A 23,768-nucleotide genomic window follows, 5' to 3' on the forward strand; every position below is an offset into this window, starting at 1 on the left:
ATCCGAGGTCGGGGCACCCCGCTGGCTGGTGCCTGCTAGCCCACAGGCCAGCACCCCTGGCCGTCTGTGGCCCCTCACGTTTCTGGGGCACAGTGGTTACAGCGCCGCTTGGGATGCCCACGCCCTGATCAGAGTTCCAGGTCCGCTCCCCATGTGCTCCCTGGGAGGCGCAGGCACTGCACCCATGTGGGAAGCCCAGGTGGAGCTCCTGGACCCTGGCTTCAGCCTGGCCCGGCCCTGGGCTGCAGCTGTTGTGGCCATCTGGGGAGTGAACCAGCAGATGGAAGACCCCTGACTCTCCGTCTCTCTCTCCCTCTGCCTTCCAGATGAGCAAATTCTTTTAAACCCCTGGGCATTGGAGGCCCCTGAGGCAGGAGCGGCCTGGAGCTGGTTTGTGGGCTCCCCTTGCTCTGTGCACCCTCGCGGGGCTGTGGGGGCTCCAGGGGAAAACTGTTTGGAAGACGCAGTTTGTTTCTGGAAGTTTCCATGGGGGGATTGCTGTGGTGTGGCAGAGTAGCTGGGCCCTCAGCCTGGGCTACAGCTCAGGGCACTCATGCCTGCTACGCTGCCATACACTGCCCTGAGGCTCAGCTCGGCTCCAGACCCTGACAGAGGTGGGGGCTGGGGCCACCTCCACTCCTGAGAGGCAGCATTGGGGTCACGGTCATCACCATCCCATGGCTCCCAGGCCCGGCCCTGCACCTGCTGTCCTGGGAGGGGGGGAGGACGAGTGCCACCCCGGTCCCCACACTGCCGCCCTCCCCAAGGCCTGCCTGACCCTGGCTCTCCCAAGGCAGAGACGCCCCTTTACCTGCTTGTGGGCTGCAGGGGGAGGGGCCCCAGCACTGAGGTGGGGGCCGCACAGCGGGCCCCATCCCCTGTCTCCCAAGGCCAATCCCAGGCTGGGCTGGGGGCCGACCTTGTAAGCTGCCCCCGCCTGACCTGTCAGGGCAGAGCCCAGACCCCTCACCAGCACCTCCCTGAAACCGTGCCCGCCCCACGTGGGTCCAGCAGGAGGAGGGTGCTGGCCTCTGGCTGCCCGTGCCCAGCCTGGCGTGCAGGGGGCACAGCCCGCGGCCATGGGCAGAGGCTGAGGGCAGAAAGGGAGGGAGCCTGCCCACCAGGCCAAGACAGCCCCTCCTGGCCGTCAGCCCCCAGAGGAGCTGAGGTTGGCGCAGCTGGCTCTGCCCAGGAGTGCAGAGTGGACGCTTAGTCCTGGGGTAAGACGGACGCTGGGCCTCACCAGTGCCACGGGCACACCTGTGGCCACCAAGGGCTCAGAGGACTGGCGTGGTCAAGGCTGCCTTGCCCCTCACCTTACAAAAGTGCCCCCTGGAGCCCAGTCCCTTAGCTGTGAAGGGAGCAAGGGGCAAAGGCTGTGGTGGGCTCAGCCGAGGGGCCGTGGTGGAGGCCCAGAGAGATGCTTCCCAGCCAATCCCCGAGGGCCTGGGGGCCAAAGGGCACGGTGGAAAGGGAGTGGGGTCTCCCCAGGAGGTGACCCTCTGAGCTGCCTCCGGGTGCTGAGTTGCGTCCCAGGCCAGCAGAGCTGGGGGTGGCTCTGCAGGTGGAGCCCATGTTGGGGGCAGAGCCGAGGCAGGCTGGGGTTCTAGGGACCGACTGCGAGGCTGCCTCCTCCCACCTCACCTGGCACCCGGCCTGGGCGTCCACAGCCCTAGGAGGGAGACTCAGCCTGGGGCCAGCGCCGGCCCGTGCACCTGTCCCGGGCGACCTGGAGGCCACCACTCCTCTGGGGCCTGTGTGTGTCCTGGGAGACCTGGCCTCCCCTGACCCCAGCATGGAGCTGGCCTCCCTACAGCCTGGGAGAGGCCCAAGTCTGGAGTGCGTGACCGCTGGCCACTGGCTGCTGGCAGCCCGGCCTCCTGCCTTGCCGTCACCCGTCTGGAATTCAGACAGGCCAAGCTGCCTGGGCTGGGGGGAGGGGGCGGGGGACACGGCCCCGCCCTCCGGGGGACAGCTCTGCAGCTGTGGCCGACCTCGCCAGCTCAGTTCTCAAACGGCGAGCGCCGTCACTTCCACCACTTCAGCCCTGTTTGGTGGGGCCGTGTCCGTGAGCTCCCCAGCCAGGTCAGCAGGGTGTCCACTGCTCCCAGGGGGCATTCCTGTAAAGATGAGCATGACCATGCGCAGGGAACACAGCAGCCCGGGGACAGGCGCTGGCAGCCCTGGCTGCGTCCTTGGCACCTCCGGCAGGTGCAGCCGGGCAGCCACAGTCTGGACTCTGCAGGGCCCTGGACTGGGCCAGCTCACTCTCCTGGGGGCTTGGAGGGGCCTGGAAAAGTCCTCTGGCCCCCGAGGCCAGCCTGGGGGAGGTGGTGTCCCCGCCCACTGCCCCAGGAGACAGCTCTGGCGGGCCGGAGCGTGAGGGTGCCTGGACATCAGTCCTCACGCTGGTCAGCACGGCCAGGTACCCTCTCTCCACAGCCAGGGCTGTGCCCTCTGCAGGCCTGACCCGGGACCCTGGCCGCCCCCTGCCTCCCCCATGGGGTGTGGGGTGGGCGTGGGGGGCAAAGGGATGTGCCCAGGGCCTGGTGCCCGCCCCTCCCCTGCTGCAGTCCCCATCCTGGGCTGCCCTGGGCCCAGCCCTTCCTCTCCTGCCCCGCGCGCCCCGCCCCCGGCTCCACCTGAGCCCACACAGAACCTTTGACCCCAGCTCACTTAGGCTCTTGGGGGGGCTCCCAGCCAAGAGGCTCCTTCCCAGAGGCACCTGCAGCACTGTGCATGCCAGGTGGATGCCGACAACGCTGGCACCGTTTCTGCTAGAAACACCTGCCAGCAACTCCACTCCACGGTTCACCAGGAGAATCAACCTGAACCCCACAGCAGCCGGACCGCGCCCCCAGGGCGGCCACAGCCGAAGGGCAGCAGACCTGTGTGCCCCCAGCGCACGCTCCAGAGCAGCCAGAGTGATCCACGGAGGCTGACACGGCGTGGGCACGTGTGAAACCGCGGGAATCCAGACACAAACGACCGCGGGCTATTGGGTCCCATCCATGAGACAGCGACGGACAGGACACGGCCACCAGGGCAGCGGGGCTGTCAGGACAGAGCCTGGGCCGCAGGTCCCTGGGGCATCTCCAGGTCCCCGTCCTGTGGTTGATTCCAGCTAGAACCAGCTGGAACCCAGGGGTCGGCCAGAAACTGCCGGGACCTTGCCTTGCTTGCAGCCCCCCGGGCAGAGAGGACTTTGGCCAAGGTCCTCCGCTGCGGCTCGGACAGATCCAATCGGTGAGCAGAGGTCCTGACCCCTGTCGGCACCCCGTCCCCTCCCTGTCTGCCCACCTGTGCCCTGGTCACAGACAGCCAGGCTGCCCACGGGGGGACTCACACAGCAAAGGGGCCCAGGCCCCTGTGGGAGGCTTGGTGGGGGGAGGTGGGCGCCTGGGAAACGAGGGCTCAGGCCCTGAGACACCTAAATGAGTTCACATTCTGAAGGCCTGCGTGGGTGTTGGAGAAATTTGAGAAAGACCCAAAAGAACAAAGTTTTAAGGAAAATTCCCTAAACTTTTTCCATCAAGAGCTAACACTCTTGACCACTGAAAACCTTTAGACCTAGCTCTGGTCCCCATGTGGACAGCGCACACACACACCGAGTGCACACACACGTGCACACACCCTTGTTTTATTACGTAGTGCGCATTCACTTGTATGCATTACGTAGCATGTATGTGTGTGGTATGTGTTATTCGTCATGTATGTAGTGTGTATCTATCAGCGTTATCTGTCATGCATTAGTGCTGTGTATTTTGTGACACACCATGTATGTAGCATGCACGCGTGTTAGGTAGGAAGTTAGAAGTTACCCTGTGTGTGTGAGAGAGGGGCCTAAGGAGCAGAGAAGTTTCTCTAGAGAGGAACACAACAGCTTCAGAAGCAGCCTAGTCTTTCACACTGCAAAGTCCTGCCCAGACCCTGACAACGTTCAGGTGGGCTCAGCCCTCCCCCAGGGGAAGCTCCCTAGGAGAACCCTCTCTCCTCAGCACCACATGGGTTACCTGGCCTGGTAACACAGAGCAATAAAACAAAATCACATCCTTCCTCCAAGGCAGGCACCCTAGGGGAAGCTCCCAGTCTGCTGGCACTGAGTAGAAAACCTGAGGAAGAATTTTTCCTGATTTATACTCAGCAAACCCTTTGTCCTGGGGGAGGAGGAGGGGGGGAGGGGAAGGAGGGGGAGAGGGGAAGGAGGGGGGAGGGGAAGAGGGGAAGGAGGGGGAGAGGGGAAGGAGGGGAAGGAGGGGGGAGGGGAAGGAGGGGAGGGGAAGGAGAAATGGCAGAAGGAGGGGGGAGGGGGAGGAGGGGGGAGGGGAAGGAGGGGGAGGGGAAGGAGGGGGGAGGGGAAGGAGGGGAGGGGAAGGAGAAATGGCGGAAGGATGGGAAGGAGGGGGGAGGGGAAGGATGGGAAGGAGGGGGGAGGGGAAGGAGGGGGGAGGGGGAGGAGAAATGGCGGAAGGAGGGACCCATTCCCTTAAGCCCAGGCTGAGTATGAGGCAGGCACTCACGTTCTGCCTGAGAGCCCTCCCCCCTAACCCCTGCACCTGCTGCTCCCTGCTGTCTCCTGCCTGAATTCTTTCTTGCAGGAAGACGAGAGCCTCCCCCCCGCCCCCACCTCCGCTGACACCTGTGGCGGCCTGACGTTTGCTGTGCATCGCATGCTGTGTGTTTTATGCCGTGTGTGCCGTGCAGCCTCACACTCCGAACCCCAGGAGATGCACCCACTAGTCACCCTTCCACTGGCCTCTCTGGAAACGCACCCACCCACGCCACGCACGTGGGCGGGGAGCCCAGGGGGCTGGCACGGGTCTGAGGCCGACGCCTGCCTCCCACATGGAGCACCGGCTGGTGCGCACGCGGGGAGGCAGCAGCCATGGCTCTTGCCGCTGCTTGGGAGACCTGGGCCGAGTTCCCTGCTCCCGGCTCCCGCCGGCCCGGCGCTCCTGATCTCAAGTCAGCAAAGGCAGACAGTGCCGAAGCGAGCGCCTTTGCAGCCTTCGCCCAGCTCTGGTTTTTCAACGCAGGAGGAAACCCCGGAAACGGCGTCGCCTGGGCAGGGCCCACCCAGGCTGGCACGGCTCTTTTTTCCCTCTGATTAATGAATTTTCAAAGGTCAGAGAGAGAGAGATCGCCCATCTGTTGGTTCGCTCCCCAAATGCCCACAACGAAGCCAGGAGCTCCACCCAGGTCTCCCATGGGTGCAGGCGCCCAAGCACTGGGCCGTCCCCTGCTGCTTTCCCAGGTGCATTAGCAGGGAGCTGGGTCGGAAGAGGAGCAGCCGGGACTTGAACTGGCGCCCATGTGGGATGCCGGCGCTGCAGGCTTGACCTGCTCTGCCACATGCTGCCCCCCCCCCCCGCCACCTGCCCCTTAATTCAGGAATACGAGTGTGTTCGCTCACAATTTCTCTTCATTCTGTTGATTTTATATCTCGTGTGTACACACAAATTTCGTGCGCGTTTCACTTTGGCTTACGGACTCAGCCACAGTCCCCAGTGCTGGTCCCCGGCCGTGGCCACCCTGGGCACCCTGGGAGGCCCTGGTCCCTCCGCTTTTCCGGCTGGCGGGATGGCTTTAGAGCAACCGTGGGGTTTCCTCCCAGTTCTCTCCACACCCCGCGGCCAGTGCTGAGCAGCTGCCTCCCAACACCCTGCCCAGCCAGTCCTGGCAGGACTGCCCACGGCCGCCACCCCAGGACTGCCCACGGCCACCACCCCAGGACTGCCCACGGCCACCACCCCAGGACTGCCCACAGCCGCCACCCCAGGACTGACCATGGATGCCACCCCAGGACTGCCCACGGCCGCCACCCCAGGACTGCCCACGGCCGCCACCCCAGGACTGCCCACGGCTGCCACCCCAGGACTGCCCACAGCCGCCACCCCAGGACTGACCATGGATGCCACCCCAGGACTGCACATGGCTGCCACCCCAGGACTGCCCACGGCCGCCACCCCAGGACTGCCCATGGAGGCTACCCCAGGACTGCCCACGGCCGCCACCCCAGGACTGCCCACGGCCGCCACCCCAGGACTGCCCACGGCCGCCACCCCAGGACTGCACACGGCTGCCACCCCAGGACTGCCCACGGCCGCCACCCCAGGACTGCCCATGGAGGCTACCCCAGGACTGCCCACGGCCGCCACCCCAGGACTGCCCACGGCCGCCACCCCAGGACTGCCCACAGCTGCCACCCCAGGACTGCACATGGAGGCCACCCCAGGACTGACCACGGCCGCCACCCCAGGACTGCCCATGGCCACCAACCCAGGACTGCCCCCAGCTGCCACCCCAGGACTGCACATGGAGGCCACCCCAGGACTGCCCACTGGCAGCTCCAGAGGAGGCTGAGGGTGGACACTGTCCCCAAGGTGGGAGCATTGGAGCCACCCAGGAGCCACGTGGAACAGGTCAGAAGGCACTCAGAAACTGAGTGTTGTGGGCCCAGCACCGTGGTGCAGTAGGTTAATCCTCCACCTGCAGTGCCAGCATCCCATATGGGCGCCGGTTCTAGTCCCAGCTGCTCCTCTTCCAATTCAGCTCTCTGCTATGGTCTGGGAAAGCAGTGGAAGATGCCCCAAGTCCTTGGGCCCCTGCACCCATGTGGGAGAACCGGAAGAAGCTCCTGGCTCCTGGCTTCAGGTCAGCTCAGCTCCGGCCACTGCGGCCATCTGGAGAGTGAACCAGCAGACGGAAGACCGACCTCTCTCTCTCTCTCTGGCTCTACCTCTCACTGTAACTCTTTCAAATTAATTAATTAATTAAAAATCTGCCTCTCAGGACATGCAGGACAGTGCTCAGTGCCGTGGGTGGGGAGCAGCCGGGCTCGGGGCTGCCCGGGAGTGGCCAGGGGCCTCCATCCTTGAAGCTCTGTGGCTCAGCCAAGGACGCCCAGGTGGCACAGTCAGCACCAGGATCATCTGCTTCCCACAGCCCCTCCCGAGGCCCTGGTGGCACCTGGGGTCTCCCTCGGGCCCTGCCCACTGCTGCCCACCCTTCCTTTCTCGCCCTGGCTCAGCAGGCGGTCCCAGCAGTCTGGGGAGCTGCTCCCAGATGCCCCAGGGTCAGCATCCAATCCTGGAGTCCTGGGAAACCCCCAGGCCCAGCAAATCAGGGTCCTCGTTCCCCCCAGGCCCCGGATGTAGCCAAGCCCTGGACCAGCAGCCCCGCCCACTGCCCTGGCTCTGTGAGGCCCAGGGGTGGGGTGGGCTCTGGCGCCCAGTTGCTACCCTGGGCGATCCCGGGCCTGGGGCCCCACTGGGCAGCAGCACCCATGGCTCTGTGGGCACCTGCAGGCCACCTGCAGGCGCAGGGCCCCTCAGCTCATGCTGCCTGGGCTCGGGCTCAGGGGGTCTTGAGCCTTTCGGGTCCAAGACTCCAAAACCATGGCTGGAGGCGGGACCAGAACCCCGGTGAGCAGGAGCGTCCACTGTAACCCTAGGTGTTTGGACACAGGCCGGTGACACGGGGGTGGGCTTTGGGCCCTGACTGCCAATGGCTCCCTCGCCCTCCCCTCCGCGAGCCCACACAGTCCCGTCTCTGGGTCAGTTTCTGTGTCTCGGGGCGCAGCGAGCCCTCCCCGTCTGTCTGCAGTTCCTCCTGTGGCCGTGGAGGCAGCGTCTGCCTCGGCCAGGGTTCCCTGCCCACAACACGGGACACCTGCAGCCCCGGGCGGAGGAGGGGCCGGCTGCACGCTCAGGAGCGAGCGTCACCCCCGTGACCACCGAGGAGCCAGGGAAGCCTTGAGGAGCAGCCCGTCTCCAGAGGAAGGGGTGTGTGGGCATGTGTGCACGCACATGTGTGTGGTGCGATGTGCACGTGTACATGTATGTGGTGTGTGCATGACATGTGATGTACACGTGTGATGTGTACGTGGTGTGTGATGTGTGTGTATGGTGTGTGTACATGTATGTGTGTGGTACAATACATGTGAGCTTGATGGAATACAGCATTGTGCTGGCACACGTACATGTTTGGTGTGGTACATGTGTGACTTGGTATGATGTATGTGTGTGGTGTGATGCATGTGTATGTGGTAGTGTGTAGTATATGTGGCATGCTGTGTAAGTACATGTGCACGTGTTTCACGATACATGTAACGTATCTGGTAGAAACACCTGTGTTCTTGGTGATACATGTGCATATTTGGTCCCAAGCCATGTGTGGTATTGTATGTGTATATGAGGTAAGCTTGCACTGTGCATGTGAGTACTTGTGCGTGTTTAGCATGACACGTGTGTATATTTGGTGTGATATGACACACGTGTGCACGTGTCCTGCCACACTGTCAGGTTCTGAGCCACGAAGCCCCGCAGCCCGGAGTGGCCCTGAGCGGCGACTGCAGCCACGGAGCTGCCCGCTGTGCACCCTGGCTCGCCCAGGACAGCTGCTCTTTGTTAAAAACGGGGACAAGTGTTGGGGGCAGGGGGCAGGAGGGAGGTGACAGCCGGCTGCTCCTGCAGGCGTCCCCATAAATGCGCAGCAACTGGCCCCTGGGACCCGCCCGAGAAAGGAAGACGGACGTCACCCAGGTTCGGAGCAGCTTTACCCAGCGTGGGGGACTCCCCTGGACAGACAGGGTGCCCAGCACAGAGGCAGGGCACAGGCTCAGCACGCTCGGCACGCGAGAAGCCAGGCTCGGCCCACGCCGTATCCAGTTTCTCAGACGCGTCCAGAGCAGGCACCGCCAGGCTTGCAGCCACCCGGCTGTGGGCAGAGTTGTGGGTGACGGCGAGCCGGGCGGGGCGCTCTCTGGGCTCGCCTTGGGATGTGCTCTTCAGGCAGGGCTGATCCAGGCCTCACAGAGCAGGTGCCGTGTAGGCAGGGTCACCTCTGCCCACCTGGGAACAGGGGTGGGGCTCACCCAATCAGAGGGCGGCTGAGTGAGCCACAACCTGGAAAAGAAGAGGATCTGCCCCAGGCTGCAGCACAGGCCCCACCTGCGGCCCCCACCCGCCACCTCCCCCCAGTCCCCCCACCTGCAGCCCCCACCCGCCACCTCCCCCCAGCCCCCCACCTGCAGCCCCCACCCGCCACCTCCCCCAGCCCCCCACCTGAGGTCCCCACCCGCCACCTCCCCCAGCCCCCCCCACCTGCAGCCCCCACCTGCCCCCCCAACCTGAGGTCCCCACCTGCTGCCTCCCACCCGCCCCCCCACCAGCCTGCAGCCCCCACCTGTCACCTCCTACCTCCTCCTCCCCACCCCTGCAGCTCCCACCACCCCCAGCCTGAGGCCACCCATGTCCCTGGAAGACTTTTTTTTTGACAGGCAGAGTGGACAGTGAGAGAGAGAGAGAGAAAGTGAGAGAGAGAGAGAGAGCGAGAAAGGTCTTCCTTCCATTGGTTCACCCTCCAGTGGCCGCTGCGGCCGGCACACCACGCTGATCCGAAGCCAGGAGCCAGGTGCTTCTCCTGGTCTCCCATGGGGTGCAGGGCCCAAGCACTTGGGCTATCCTCCACTGCACTCCCTGGTCACAGCAGAGAGCTGGCCTGGAAGAGGAGCAACCGGGACAGAATCCGGCGCCCCGACCGGGACTAGAACCCGGGGTGCCGGCACCACAGGCGGAGGATTAGCCTGTTGAGCCGCGGCGCCGGCCCCTTGGAAGACTTTTTAGGGCTTCCACTCCCCACCTCCCCACAGCTCCCAGGAGACCTCGCTTCGGCTCCTCTCTGCCTGAGCTGCTCCCTCCTTCCTGCCATTCTGCCCGTGGCCGTGTGACGTGGCACCTGCCCTCAGTCCCCCGAGGACCTGGCTGGTGGGCCCGGGCACAGACCCCTCCGCTGACCACGGCTCTGGGAATGTGGCCGCACTCGCATCCTGTGGGCTCGCCCCTGGGTCCACCGCAACCTTGCCTGAGAGGCCACCCCTGCCCCTGGACACCACCAGTGACCGGCTCTGAGTGGGGTTGAGGGCGGGGCTGGGGCTGCAGGGCCGACTCCTGGACCTGACTCTTGGTCACATTCTGACTCAGGCCATGGGGCCATGGGGGAGTGGGGCCGGGAACAGGGGTCACTCTGGCTGGAGCTGCTGGCCACCGACCTGGCTGGGAAGGTGACAGCCGCAGAGAGGGGGCCGTGTCTGTCTGGCCGGTCCCTGTCAGCCCCACAGGCTCAGGTGCTCTGGGAGGCACCGCACTGGGGCCGCAGGTGCGTGTGGATGCAGACTGGCTCAGTGTCCCCCAAACCCCCTGACTTGCAGCCCAGGGCTGCCACCAGTGGGCCTCAGTGCCAGGCGGGGACACCCCCAGCTGCACCCACAGAGCCTGGGCCCAGCTCTGGCTCTCACATCCGATGTCACCCTGGCTGCTCCCCAGGGACGGCAGCTTCAGGCTCTGGCTCTGGCTGGGGAGGAGGAAGATTCCCCACGGCACAGGCTGTGCCCCAGAGCCAGGGCGGGGTCTCCAGCCCAGGCTGGGGCCACGCCCACCCCAGCCCCGCCCAGCCTCGTTGCACAACCCACTTCTGTGGCCCTGGGCAGACCCTGCCTTCCGGCTCCAGGGCACCTTCCCCATCCCGTGCGCCTCCTGCCCGACTCTCCCCGAAGTCCTGCCAGCGCCCAGGCGCCAGGCTCACCGGGGAGGTGCCGATGGGCCAGCCGACGCCGAGGAGAGCGAGCCGGGAGCCAGCGGGGCGTTCGGGGCAGGGGGGCTGGGAGCAGGGTCCTGAGAAGGCGGCCTGGGTCCCGCCCTCAGCCCCAGCGCACACGGGACTCAGGCACAGGCCCCTCCGGGGGCCGCGGGGGCCAGTACGACGGTCTCGGTGGGCTGCGGGCTGCTGGACATCAGGGAGCGGCCGGAGTCGCGCTGGAAGCGGACCGGGCCCTGCAGGACGCTGGCGGCCGCCGCGGGCCCTCGGGCGCTGCTGCCGGGGGCCGGGGAGCGCTGGCGGCCGCGCAGGTACTCCCGGTAGTTCTTGGTGAGCAGCGTGTAGAGGAAGGGGTTGACGCAGCTGTTGGCGTAGGTGAGGCAGGTGGTCAGGTAGTTGACGATGCGGGCCGTGCGCGGCGCCAGGGGCAGGGCCTGGCGGTACTGCGCCAGCAGCTGCCACAGCCAGAAGGGCAGGAAGCAGGCCCAGAAGAGCAGCACGATGCCCAAGATGAGGCAGAGCACCCGGGGCCGGGGCAGCCGGCGCGTCTGCTGGAGGCAGGCCCGCTGGGAGCGCCAGTAGGCCCGGGCCAGGCGGACGTACAGCAGCCCGATGACCAGGCCGGGAGCCAGGATGCTGGTGCCGAACAGCAGCGTCAGGTAGGCGCGGTGGGCGTGCGGGCTCCAGGAGGGCAGGCAGAGGCGCTTGGGGCCCCGGCGGGCCAGGCGGATGGCGAGCACCATGGGCAGCGTGAGCAGCAGCGCCAGCAGCCAGGTGCCCAGCACCAGCAGCTTGCGGTAGCCCTTGGAGCGCTGCACCGTGTCCAGCGGCCGCAGCACCGCGGCGTAGCGCTCGCTGCTCATGACGGTCAGCGTGAAGATGCTGGCGTGCATGGTCAGAAAGTCCAGGCTGAAGAGCACGCGGCAGCCCACGTCGCCGAAGCGCCAGTCCTTGGTGACATAGGTGGCCACGACGAAGGGGATGCTGAGCAGGTACAGCAGGTCGGCCAGCGCCAGGTTCACCACGTAGATGTACATGGAGGCCGAGGCGCGCAGGAAGCGGCACATGACCACCAGCGTGTACACGTTGCCCGCCACGCCCACCACGCCCATGGCCGAGAGCACCGCCCCGATGGCCCCCGTGGCCACCAGGTCCTGCAGGGAACTGTGCTCCGCCGGGCTGGCCCACGAGCTGTTGAGGGACAAGTTGGGGCCACCGGGCGGCTCGGGCACGGCGCTGCCCATCGCAGCCAGCGTGGGGAAGCCACTCGTGGGCCCCGGGCTCAGCGCCATGGCTGCCCCTCACACGGGGCTCAGGGCTGGCGGGGCATCTGTGGGTGCCCGGCTCGACCTGTGGGAGAAGAGGTTCACTGGGGATGAAGGCGGGCACCGCCCTGCACAGCCGGGAGGCCGCTGCGACGGGCATGGCTCCCGGCCCACGACTCCCTCCCCCGGGAGCACGCCTCAGGGGTGGACGCCCCCCGGGAGAGGCCTCAGGGGTGGACTGGGCGACTCTGAGAATCACGGCACTGCAGGGCAGCCCCTGGGGGTGCAGCTGGGAGTGCTGGCCCAGCCCTGCACGCCCAGGGCGCCGCCCAGGCCTCTCTGGGAGTGGGAGGGAGGGGCTGCGTGTCCTGCAGTTTTTTCTGTCCTGGCTGTTTTCTACGGTTTCTCCAGGTCACAAATGTGAGAGCTGCTGATTTAGAGAGAGAGACTCCACCTGCTGGTTCACGCCCCGAATACCTGCAGCAGCTGGGCTGCACCAGGCTGAAGTCAGGTGCTGAGAACTCCACCCAGGTCCCCCACGGGGGTGTCAGGGAGCCAAGTACTTCAGCCATCATCTGCTGCCTCCCAGGCACGCTAGCAGGGAGCTGCATCAGAAGCGGGAACTGGACCAGGCACTCGGATAGGGATGGCTCAACTCCTGCACCACCACATCCACCCAAGGGAAGCGATGCTTGGCCTGGTCGAGATGCAGGCTGGGACACGGGCTCCATTTCAGAGTGGGGCCGGGCCTGGTCTCGGCTGGGACACAGGCTCCCATATCAGAGCGGGGCCGGTCTCGGCTGGGACACGGGTGTCCCGTATCAGAGCGGGGCCTGGGTTTGAGTCCCAGCTGAGTTCCCTATCCCAGCTTCCCACCAACGTGTACCCTCTGATGCCTCCAGCACTGGGTTAACGGGTTGAGCTGCTGTTTGGGACGCCGGCATCCCATATGGGCGCTGGTTTGAGTCCCAGCTGCTCCACTTCCCATCCAGCTCCCTGCTGAAGCCTGGGAAGGCAGAGGAAGATGACGTGAGTGCTTGGGCCCCTGCACCCACATGGGAGACCTGGGTGGAGCTCCCGGCTTTGGCTTGGCCCAGCCCTGGCTGTTGGGGGCATTTGGGGAGTTGAACAGGTGGATGGAGGATCTCTCTCTCTGCCTTTCAAATAATACATTAATAATACAAAAGAACTACAAATCAAGAAAGAAAAGACTAACGACTCACAGGAAAACAAAGATAAAAATGTCCGGACAGGGAGTCCTGAGAATGAGGTCTCTGGTTGAGCAAAATGCAAGGGGAGGGGGAGTCAGCCAAACCCTGGCGGCGCCTGGCCCCCAGGCCCACAGCCTCTTCCGCTGGGGGACCTGGGAAGGCACTGGCAGTGCATCTGAGCACCCGTCCACCTGGGAGCCCCACCCGGGACTGAGCCCCCGAGACGGCTGCAGGTGTCACAGGAGACGGGAGCGCCCCTGTGGCTTCATTCCTCTGGGAGCTGGAAGCAGCCGGTGTCCGTCAGCAGCATGAAGGGGCTCTCACCGTGGCGGACACCATGCTGCGATTCCATTTATCTCAGGCCAAGGTCAGGGGAGGCCACCCAGGGCAGCTGCCGTGGGAGGTCAGAGCCCCACTCCCTCGGGGGCCTGGGTCAAGGGCACTGAGCATCCCCGAGGCCCATGCTGGGACCCACGCTTGCTGTGGGCAGTGACCATCACCAGGCTAAAATGTGACCCACCCAGCCTGGCACAGCCTCCCCGGCTCTGGGCCTTCCCCTGACAAGCACACAGGGGACAGTCCCCAGGCCCTCACCCCCTCATAGGGCGCGGCCTCTGGTCCTGCGAGGGGCCTGGGGTGCCTTCTCCCACCTGCCCCACGGTTCCCAGGTCCTTGGGTACCCCGGAACCCCTGACCACACGGCCCTCCCCCGTGGGGTGCCAAGGTTCTGGCAGGGGCGCAGCTGACCCGCGGTCCCTCGGCTCCTCGGTTGGGAGGCACCCGAGTGTCAGCCGCGGGGCCCGGTGCTACCCCGCAGATCCCTGCAGTGTGCCCCGGCGGCGTGCGGGCTCCTCGGGTCCTCCCTCGTTCCGAGAGCCCCCCAGTCCCCGCGGGGGCGCCAGGAGGGCTCGGCCCCGCACTCCGCCCGGCGCGCCCCGGACCCAGACCCACCTGCAGCGGCCCCGCCGCGCCCGCGCGCGCCCCTCTGTCACGGAGCCACCGCCCCGGTCCGCGCTGCCCCTCAGACGGCGGGGGCTGCCAGGGCGCAGGGCCGAGGGACGGCCGCCAGTCCCGCGCCGCCACCTGCCCGGCCGCCAGCTGAGAATGCGCTGCGGCCCCGGGCCAGGCCGGGTATTTACACGGGAGCGCTCCGGGGGCGGCGCCAGGGGCGGGGTGGGGGGCCGGGGGGCCGGCGCCCCAGGGACGGCCCTGGCCCCGGGAGGAGGCGCCCCGCAGCCAACAGGTGCCCTTCCGGCGGGAGGCGCTGTCCAGCGCCGGTGCCGTGGGGGCCACCCGGAGAGGGCGGGGGCCAGGAGGCCTGCGAGTGACACCCCCACCCCATCCCCAAGGAGGCACACAGAGGCCTCGGGCAGGGGGAGGAAGCCTGTGGCTGACCCTTTGCCTGGCTCCTGACCTCCGACCTTCAGCCCCTGTGGTCTGAGGGGTTGGGGCTGGGCCGGGCAGGCACTCAGTTCCCCAGCTGAGGTCTGGGTCCCCACCAGGTTCTCCCCGGGGGCTCTGCCTGGGCGCGGGGGTGGGGGCATCACCACGGCTCATCTCATCTCAGACACCTGAGGGCAGGTGGGCCGAAGCCCCCTGCAGCGCCAGCTCTGGCTGGAGAGGGACCAGCCCATCTCAGAGTCTGAGGAGGACGGCGGTGAGCAGCTGTGGGTGTGCGGTGAGCCTGCGCCACCTCGGAGCACTGGGCCGATTCCCACCTTCGGCTCCCGGCGCCAGCTCCCTGCTGGTCAGGTGCCTGGGCTCCTGCCACCCACAGACCTGGACTGAACCCCCCATGCCTGGGGGAGTGAACCAGGAGATGTGAGATCCCTCTCTCTCTCTCTGCCTCTCAAATAATAAATAACTTTAAAATGTTAAAGATTATGAGATGTGGGGGCTGGTGTTGTGGCATAGCAGGTAAAGCCGCCGCAGGGTGAGCTCCGACGGGCGTGTGTGGGGGGCGGGGCCTGTCTCAAGCCTGGTCATGTCAGGGGAGAGGGTGGGGTGATGCCCCCCAGAGTCCTCCCAGCATCCAGGAGGCCCCTCGGGAGAGAGGCCAGGCCCCCAGACCGGTGGGAGCTCCCACTTCCTCCATGCAGCTTTGGGGTGGAGACCCCAGCCTCACCCACTCTGCCCCACCGCTCAGCCCCAAGTCTCTTGCCCCCAGTGCCCACACCTGTGGCAGGAGAGGCTTCCCCCATCCTGTGGATTTGGGGGCCCCAGGGCCACCCCTGGCTGCTGCTGAGACTGGCCCCAGGAGCAGGTGCTTGCTGGGATCTGGTTTGCCCTGGCTGGGTGGGGAGGGCAGCCCCCGGTCCCCTCGCCCTGGCTGGGTGGGGAGGGCAGCCCCCGGTCCCCTCCCTGGTGGCCTCATCTGGCATTCTGAGCACACGCAGCCAGCGGCCGAGGGTTCGAGTCCCTGTCACCTGCTCTCTGTTGTCTGCCGCCCAGCCTCCCAAGTACCCCTAAGTCCCCAGGGAGGCTCTGCCCCCGCCTGCCCTGAGCCTGCGGGCGCTGTGTCTGCCTGCGGACCCAGGCCAGCCCAGCCCGGGAGCACGAGCCCCGCTTTCCACAGAGGAGCTGGGGACCTCGTGTTTGGAGTGATGCTCTGAGAGCACACACTTCCGTTTTATTCTGAATTCCACAGAAAATGCGGTCCTGCGGCAGAAACGGACGTCAAGGGTCTCCATTCAGTGCCCACCAAGTCCGCCAGGACGCTGTGTTCGGCTCCCCACCCTGCAGGTGCCCGGAGCAGAGCTGCTCCCCCGGCCCCGGCTGGTCCAGGGTGGGCTCTGCCTGCTGACTGACAGGTTTCTTAGGGCAAGACTGAGGCAGGGCCCCAGGCGGGGATGCGATGCGCTGACCAGTCCAGGAAGCCCCGTGGGCAGCAGAGGCCGTGCAGTGCACAAACGGCCGGGCCTGGAGGCCCACCCGGGCTGGGGCCCCCGTCCACGGCTGAAGGAGGTCCTGGGGAGCCCCTGCCGGCTGCCCCCTCTCCTGGAGAGCCCGCAGTGTCGGGGCCTCGTCCTCCCCGGAGCGGCACCCCGGACACGCCTGCTCACGTTCTCCCTGGCTGTTGGCCTCAGGCACGCGGATTTTCCCGGTCCTGCTCCCAGACGCTGTCAGTCGAGCCAGGTGAAACCGCTCAGGTGTGCACTGGCGCAGTGATCGTCGGAGCCCTCCACGCCTGAGCGACCCCACGAGCTCGAAGCCAGACAGGAGTGCGAGTGCGTGTGCCTGGGAACGCCCAGGCCCGGGACCACCACGGTGAGGGAGGGTGAGCCATGTCCAGGACCACAGAGGTGTCCCCCAGAACCCACGAGAAACGTTCTAGGGGTTCTGCAGCCTTCCAGCTGTGGCCCTGGTTCCGGATCCACAAAACCTCGTATCTTGAGCGAGGAGGCCGGACAGGGAGCCTGGGAGGGCCCTTCTGGGGGGCTGCAAAGATGGGAGTCGATGCCAGAGTGGGCACAGAGATGGGGGCTCCAGACCCCCTCTCCTCACCACACCAGGAGGGGGTCAAACCCTGACCCTGTGCCTGTGTAACAGACTGGGGGCTCTCCTATGACACCAAAGTGGCCTCTGCAGATCTCCTGGGGGCCTTCCTCACCACCACCACCACCATCATCATCATCACCACCATCATCATCACGACCTTCATCACTGTATCACCACCATCAGCACCGCCATCAAAACCCTCCTGACCTTCATCATTGAAAACTGTTTAAAACGTAGTTGAGAGACAGAGACACAGAGAAGGAGAGACAGAGGCCTCCCACTTGCTGGTTCAGTCCACTCCCAAATGCCCACACCAGCGGGGCCAGGGCCAGACCAAAGCCTCCCCAAAAGAGCATTGCCTCCAAGGCAGTGTTGTTAGTAGAAACGCTGCCCTCCCTTCAGTGCCGCCTCCTCCAGGCAGGCAGTTCAGTTGCTGGGCAGAAGCCACTGGGCTGTGGCCACATCCTGGCGTCCTGGAACCTGGTCTTGAGAAATTATTACACAGAGGGCAAAGGGGAGGCTCAATGGTGGGGGGAGGGGCTGCAGAGGAAGACCCCTCCAGAAAGGGCCAGCAGGGGCAGCCAGGGAGGGCCTGGGGTGGGGGAGTTGGGGACACTGTGCCAGGGCCCTGCACAGCACACGGAACATTGAAAACATTGTGGCGTAGCAGGTAAAGCCACCACCTGCAGTGCCAGCACCCCACATGGGCGCCAGTTCAAGTCCCGGTTGCTCCACTTCCGATCCAGCTCTCTGCTATGGCCTGGGAAAGCAATGGAAGACGGCTCAAGTCCTTGGGCCTCTGCACCCACATGGGAGACCTGGGAGAAGTGCCTGGATCCTGGCTTTGGATGGGTGCAGCTCCAGCTGTTGTGGCCATTTGGGGAATGAACCAGTGGATGGAAGACTCTCTCTCTCTCTCTCTCTCTCTTTCTCTCTCTCTCGTACCTCTCAAGTAAATAAAAGAAAAGAAAAGGAAATAAAGTGTTGGGCACCGGGTTCTAGCCCCCTCGTCCCGGCAACAAGCAAGAATCTCGGGCCTATTCTGTGCTGAGATCGGCAATACGGCAGAGCTGGTGCCTGCTGGTGGCTGCCGGGCTGATGGGGTCAGTTATGAACCCAGACATGCAGTGCCAGCATCCCGAACGGGTGCCGGTTCGAGTCCCGGCAGGGAGCAGCACACGCATGGCAGCCCCCTCCAGGTGTGTTTGAAGACCTCCTGCCCAGCCTGCAGCAGCCACTCTGCCTCCTGACCCCGGCCCGGGGGGGCACCCACTCCCAGGACCTCCTCCTTCCCCAAGGTGCTGTCTGCCTGGGTCCCATCGACCTTGAGTTGCGTGGACTTGAGCACAGCCCACGGGACCACGTCCACGCTGTTCCGTAAAGCCCTTAGCCTGACGTGAGAAGGTGCAGGTGCACAGGTGGGGTGAGGGCTGGAGTGCACACACATTCGCTCTCCCCTCCTGGGTGTGCGATCCTGAGGCTGTGCGCATGGTACACTGGCCCCTGCAGCTGCCCTGGCCGGCCCTCCAGGCTCCCTGGTGGCCTCCCACAGACACTTGGCACCCCAGAGAACAAGGCAGGTGAATTTTCTCCAAGTCCCTGGGCCTAAACCCTGGAGCTGTTTTGTTCTGTTCTGTTCTGTTTTATTTTATTTTTATTTTGAAGCAGGGAGAGAGAGAAAGTCTTCCATCCACTGGCTCACTCCCCAGTTGGCCAGTGGTCAGAGCTGCACCAATCCAAGGTCAGGAGCTTCTTCCCGGTCTCCCATGTGGGTGCAGGGCCCCAAGGACTTGGGCCACCTTCTACTGCTTTCCCAGGCCATAGCAGAGAGCTGGGTAGGAAGTGGAGCAGCCAGGACTCTAACAGGCGCCCATATGGGATGCCAGCACTGCAGGCAGTGGCTTTACCCGCTATGCCACAGTGCCGGCCCCTTATTTTATTTTTATTTTGGAGCAGGAAGAGAGAGAATGCCCCCATCTGCCAGGCCTGGGCCGGCAGAAGCTGGGAGCCAGAACCAGGAACTGGGGATGCCATCCTGGTCTCCCATGAGTGGCTAGAACCAGCCACCTGAGCTCTCCCTGCATCCCCGAGGGTCTGAGTTGGCGGGAAGCTGGAGCAGGCAGTGGAGCCCAGGCATGTGGTGCAGCTGTCCTACGTGCCAGGCCCAACGCCACGCTGTGGAGTTGGTTTCGATGGGTTCAGAGACACGGCAGGACGGTGCTTCCCCCGCACCTGTGTGTTCTCGGAACAGTCCTCCCCTCGCCCCCGTGACTCATCCCCTCAGGTCCATGGGGAGGTGGTCGGCGTGAAGACCCCCAGCCCCCCTCCTGGGGGCCGGGGCCTGGACTCTGCATTTCCACCAAGCGCTCAGGCCTCCACTGATGCGCGAGAATCAGGCTGCCTTGGGGTGCTGTGAGCCTCCGCTGTGTCCACGCCTTCCTCCGCTTCACAGAGCCAGGGACTCCGTGGTTTTGTAACAGGGCGTAATGGGGTGCGGGAGACTGAGCCGTGAGCCCCACCAGTCACAGCCGTTAGGGGGCGTGGTCTTCATTACCCTTAATGAACCTCGGGGGTCTCAGCATCTCCAGCAAAACAGTGTCGTGCCATTACTGGGGGCAGGCAGAACGAGCGGTGAGCTCCACCGTGTTTAGCCGTCAGTTCTCCTGCATGTTTATCAAGAAACCGCACTGAGGTCTGAGATGTATGGAAACACAGCCTGGGGGCCGGCATTGTGGCCAGCAGGTCAAGCCACCACCTGGGGCGCCAGCGTCCCACATGACAGCCAGCTGGAGTCCAGGCTGCTCCGTTTCCTAGGCAGCTCCCTATTAATGTGCCTGGAAAAGCAGCAGAAGACGGCCCCTGCCACCCACGTGGGAGACCCGGATGGAGTTCCAGGCTCCCGGCTTCAGTCTGGCCCAGCCCCGGCCATTGCAGGCATTAGGGGAGAAAACCAGTGGATGGAAGATTCTCTCTCTCTCTCTCTCTCTCCCCTCTCTTTCTCTGCCTTTCAAATAAAAAAATTATAAAACATCATGCTGATGCTGCACCCGTAACCAGCTTAGGCATCTGTTGACTCCTGAGCCCCGACCTCCGACTCCCCGCCATGCGCTCCCGAGCGACGCCCCCTCCTGACCTCCAGAGCCGTGAGCTGCCCTCGGACGGCGGTTCTCCGGATGTGTCTGCTACCTCCTCGTCCATCGACAGACTGAGTTGTCTCCTCCCTTTACCCCCAACCTCGTCCTTGTGATTTCAGTTTGGCACCACTGACAAGGCCTGGACTTTCAGGAGCCGTTCAAGATCTGGGAACTCACTTCTGGAGGAGACACGAAAGACAAACTGCGCTCCCGGCCGACTCAGCAAGAACGCCCAGGGTGTGGACCCTTCGCTGAAGGGGACAGGGCCGAACTTGGGACCACCCAGCAGCTATGCCAGCTGGAGGCCAGACACAAACGTGTAGGGACCTCCAGAGCAGCCATCTCCAGGCCGGAGACAGCTGCACTGCCCATGTGCCTCGGTGACCTGACCCCGGCGCGTCCTTGCGGAAGCTGAGCACACGGGCTGATGTGTGTGCTCCCAGGTGGGCGGGAGCTTCCCTCACACGTAGTTTTGAAGCAGGACAGAAACAAGACTCACGTGGGGTCAGCATTGTGGCATAATGGGTTGGGCTACTGTTTGCAGTGCCGGCATCCCATACGGGCGCCTGTTCAAGTCCCAGCTGCTCCACTTCCAACCCAGCTCCCTGCTAATGCTCCTGGGAAAGCAGCAGAAGATGGCCCAAGTGCCTGGGCCCCTGCACCCGCGTGGGAGACGCTGAGGAAGCTCCTTGAGCAGCCCCAGCCATGGCAGCTCTTTGATTCTTTGATTTGGCAGCATACTGCAGCAGATGCAAGATCTCTCTCTCCCTCTATCTCTGCCTTTCAAATAAATAAACAAATCTTTTTTTTTTTTTTTAAGAGTTCTAGCAAGTGAGGGAGAGAGAGAGAGAGAGAGATCTTCTATCACTGGTTCACTCCCCAGATGGCCACAACAGCCAGGGCCAGGAGCTGAAGCCAGGAGCCGGGAGCGTCATCCGGGTCTCCCACGTGGGTGCAGGGGCCCAAGCACTGGGCCACTTTCTGTTGCTTTCCCAGGCCACAGCAGAGGTGGATGGGAAGTGGTGGATGGGATGCCGGTGCCGCAGGTGGAGGCTTAACCCGCTACACCACAGCACCAGCCCAGATTTTACTGTAATTCTGAGGTGTGTGCAAGTATTTGTTCACAGGAAAGTCTGTTTGATGACACATTAATATTCAAAATGCAGCCTTTTCTTATCGTGTGTCTGGCTGAGAAACACCTGTGACTCAAACTTCCATCATGAGCCAGAGGACAGACTCTCCACCTGTCCTGTGTCCCTCTCCCCTCCTGTCCCCTCCCACCACCTACTGGGATTGCAAGCGCGCAATGGTGGCTCAGCTCAGACAAAGACAGATTCAGGCCGGTCAATAAGGACTCGCTGGGGCAGGCATTGTGGCTGAGTAGATTAAGCCGCTCCTTGAGATGCCTTCATCCCATACTGGAGTGCCTGGTTCGAGTCCCAGCTCCTCTGCTTCCAATCCTACTTCCTGCCAGTGCCTCCTAGGAGGCAGCACATGATGGTCCAAGAGCTCGGGTTCCTGCCGACCAGGCAGGAGACCCGGATGGAGTTCCAGGCTCCCGGCTTCAGCCTGGCTCAGCCCAGGCTCTTCCAAACATTTGGGGGAGTGGACCCGTGCATGGAAGGTATCTCTCGCACTCACTCACTCTCATTCTGACTTACAAATAGAGAAAAACATAATAATAAACATTAAGAAAAAGGACTTCCCGAGGAATAGTCATTCCTCATAGGAATGGGCTGCAAAGTTCTTATATCTTTATTTAATTAAAAACAACAAACAGGGGCTGGCACTGTGGTGTAGCTGGTAAAGCCGTTCCTTGCAATGCCGGCATCCCATACGGGCACCGGTTTGAGTCCCGGCTGCCCAACTTCCAATCCAGCTCTCTGCCATGGCCTGGGGAAGCAGTGGAAGATGCCCAAGTCCTTGGGTCCCTGCACCCACGTGGGAGACCCGGAAGAAGCTCCTGGCTCCTGGTTTCAGATCGGTGCAGCTCCAGCCATTGTGGCCATCTGGGGAGTGAACCAGCAGATGGAAGACACCTCTCTCTCTCTCTCCTTGCCTCTCTGTAACTCTAGTTTTCAAATAAATAAATAAATCTTTAAAAAAAAAACATGCAAACAAAGCAACAGGAACTAAATGGCCAAGCTGTGGCCATTATTTGAAACCAAGTCTCTTCCGCAATGAGCCAGACTCCAGTGGATGAACGGGGTCTTCTGGGACCCCAGAGACTGCCTCAGAAAAGTGAAGGAGACATTCGGGTTCCAGGGAGCGTGTCAGAAATGCGGTATCGTGTCCCACGGCCAGGACACGGCAAGCGACCAACCCCTCATGTCAGGAGCAGCAGAGGAAGGGTCTGCAGTCACATCTGGATCAGTGTCACATCTCAAACTACGTGATGATCACCTGATAGGAATCTAGCTACAAGCAAAACTACTTGTGACGCGTTCCTGTTGGCCACAGCAGGGCCCATTCCCTAGCACCTAAGGCTGCTCAACACTTATTCTGCAGGCAAAGGCACCTATCCCTGGCCCACTGCTCCCCTGGCTCTCAGGGAAGGACGACTGCTGGCCCTTTCCATTCGTATGTGCTGAGGCAGCCAGGGGCAAGCGTGCCTCACTTCTAGGGCTTGGGGCTGAAAGGTAGGAAACAGGGCACCTCCCCCAGGGCTGCGGCGCCCATGTCAGGCATACTCTCCCCAGAACTCCGGGGAACGCTGCTCCAGGTTCCAATGGCACAGGGAGCCTGAAATGGGGTGGCGAATTCGAAACTTGGGAGGGAGTTCTGCCTCTCTGCCTCCCTTCTGGCCCAGGGAGCGTAAGAGACAATGGTGAGGCCCCTCATCAGCAGAGCCTTGTGTGCAGGGACCAGCTCGGCATTACTCCCTGCTGAGGTTTCTAGAATGCTCAGCTTCCACTGGTGCAGCTCCTGCTCCTCGGGGGCATCCTGGAGTCTCACCACCCACACCTCGTCAGGCTCCAGCAGGAGCTTCCAGCGCAGGCCCGGGGCCCTCAGGACCCAGCCCGCCGTCATCTTTCGGAGATAGACCGCATCATAGCGGCCCACCAGGGAGACGACCTGCAGGTCCAGTAACCAGGCCTCAAGCCTGGCAGAGTCCATGGGCCAGATGGTGCCCAGCTCCAACAACATGGGCTCCCCTGGGGGCAAGTCCACGTTGAGAACACCCTGCCATGGAGGAGGGAGGCTGGGCCAGTGTGAGCAGGAGGGAATGTCCTCGAACCTCCAGGGAAGGACCTGGGTCCAGTCAGAGTCCTCAGGACCCAGGCACAGGGACACTGCGTCCTGGGGATCCAGCTCGGTGGGGACAAAGTGGTGGTTCAGGCTCACCGCTTCTGAGGCTGCCGGGGCGGATGCCAGGGCCTCGGCCACCCAGCCCGCGGAGCTCCCCTGCCCAGGCTGCCCTTGGCCCTGCCCCCAGCTCGGCCCCGCCCCTGGCGCCCCCTCCTGCTCAGGCTCTGCCTCAGTGAGGTCCATGGGCTCCGCGTCCCAGGCGTCCTCGTCCCAGTCCTCCAGCTCCAGCGCGTCTTTCAGGTCCAGGAAGGCAGCCTTGAAGCAGGCAAAGCAGGTCCTCAGCTGGTCCCCATGCTGAAGCTGATACAGCCAGGACGCGTAGAGGTGGGACAGGCCTTCTCCAGCGTAGCGCGTGCTGACCGGGGGGCACATGGCCACGCTGCCTCCTGTGGGGTGGACGGCAGGGCAGGATGTGCGGGGGGATCTCAGGTGGTCTGGCCCGAGGTACTGGGCGCAGGGAGATGCAGGGAGATAAGGACGAGGAGGGGGAGGAGGGGGAGGAGGAGGAGGGGAAGGAGGGGGAGGGGGAGGGGGAGGGGGAGGAGGAGGAGGAGAGGAGGAGGGGGAAGGAAGAGGAGGAGGGGGAGGAGGAGGGGGAGGAGGGGGGAGGGGGAGGAGGGGAGGAGGAGGAGGAGGGGAGGAGGAGGAGGAGGGGAGGAGGAGGAAGAGGAGGGGAGGAGGAGGGAGAAGGAAGAGGAGGAGGAGGAAGAGGAGAACGAGGAGGAAGAGGAGAACGAGGAGGAAGAGGAGGAGGG

At 64.0% G+C, this 23,768-nt stretch overlaps 2 protein-coding genes across 2 annotated transcripts; both read right to left on the minus strand.

Annotated features, from left to right (window-relative positions):
• Positions 1 to 10,721: 10,721 nt before the first annotated feature.
• On the minus strand, positions 10,722 to 11,888 carry UTS2R (urotensin 2 receptor). The gene has a single exon (XM_062216067.1). The coding sequence runs from the start codon at positions 11,886 to 11,888 to the stop codon at positions 10,722 to 10,724; it is 1,167 nt and encodes a 388-aa protein (XP_062072051.1).
• A 10,435-nt stretch (positions 11,889 to 22,323) lies between these two features.
• On the minus strand, positions 22,324 to 23,385 carry TEX19 (testis expressed 19). Its single transcript, XM_062216085.1, has one exon. It carries the CDS (start codon positions 23,383 to 23,385, stop codon positions 22,324 to 22,326), a length of 1,062 nt encoding a protein of 353 aa, XP_062072069.1.
• Between the last annotated feature and the right edge of the window lie 383 nt (positions 23,386 to 23,768).

The sequence above is a fragment of the Lepus europaeus genome, chromosome 18, assembly GCF_033115175.1.
Source record: "Lepus europaeus isolate LE1 chromosome 18, mLepTim1.pri, whole genome shotgun sequence".
Classification (NCBI taxonomy): domain Eukaryota; kingdom Metazoa; phylum Chordata; class Mammalia; order Lagomorpha; family Leporidae; genus Lepus; species Lepus europaeus.

What these genes read in the sequence shown, in the direction of transcription:
- UTS2R (XM_062216067.1), bottom strand. Translation starts at nt 11,888, where the DNA reads ATGGCGCTGAGCCCGGGGCCCACGAGTGGCTTCCCCACGCTGGCTGCG.
- TEX19 (XM_062216085.1), bottom strand. Translation starts at nt 23,385, where the DNA reads ATGTGCCCCCCGGTCAGCACGCGCTACGCTGGAGAAGGCCTGTCCCAC.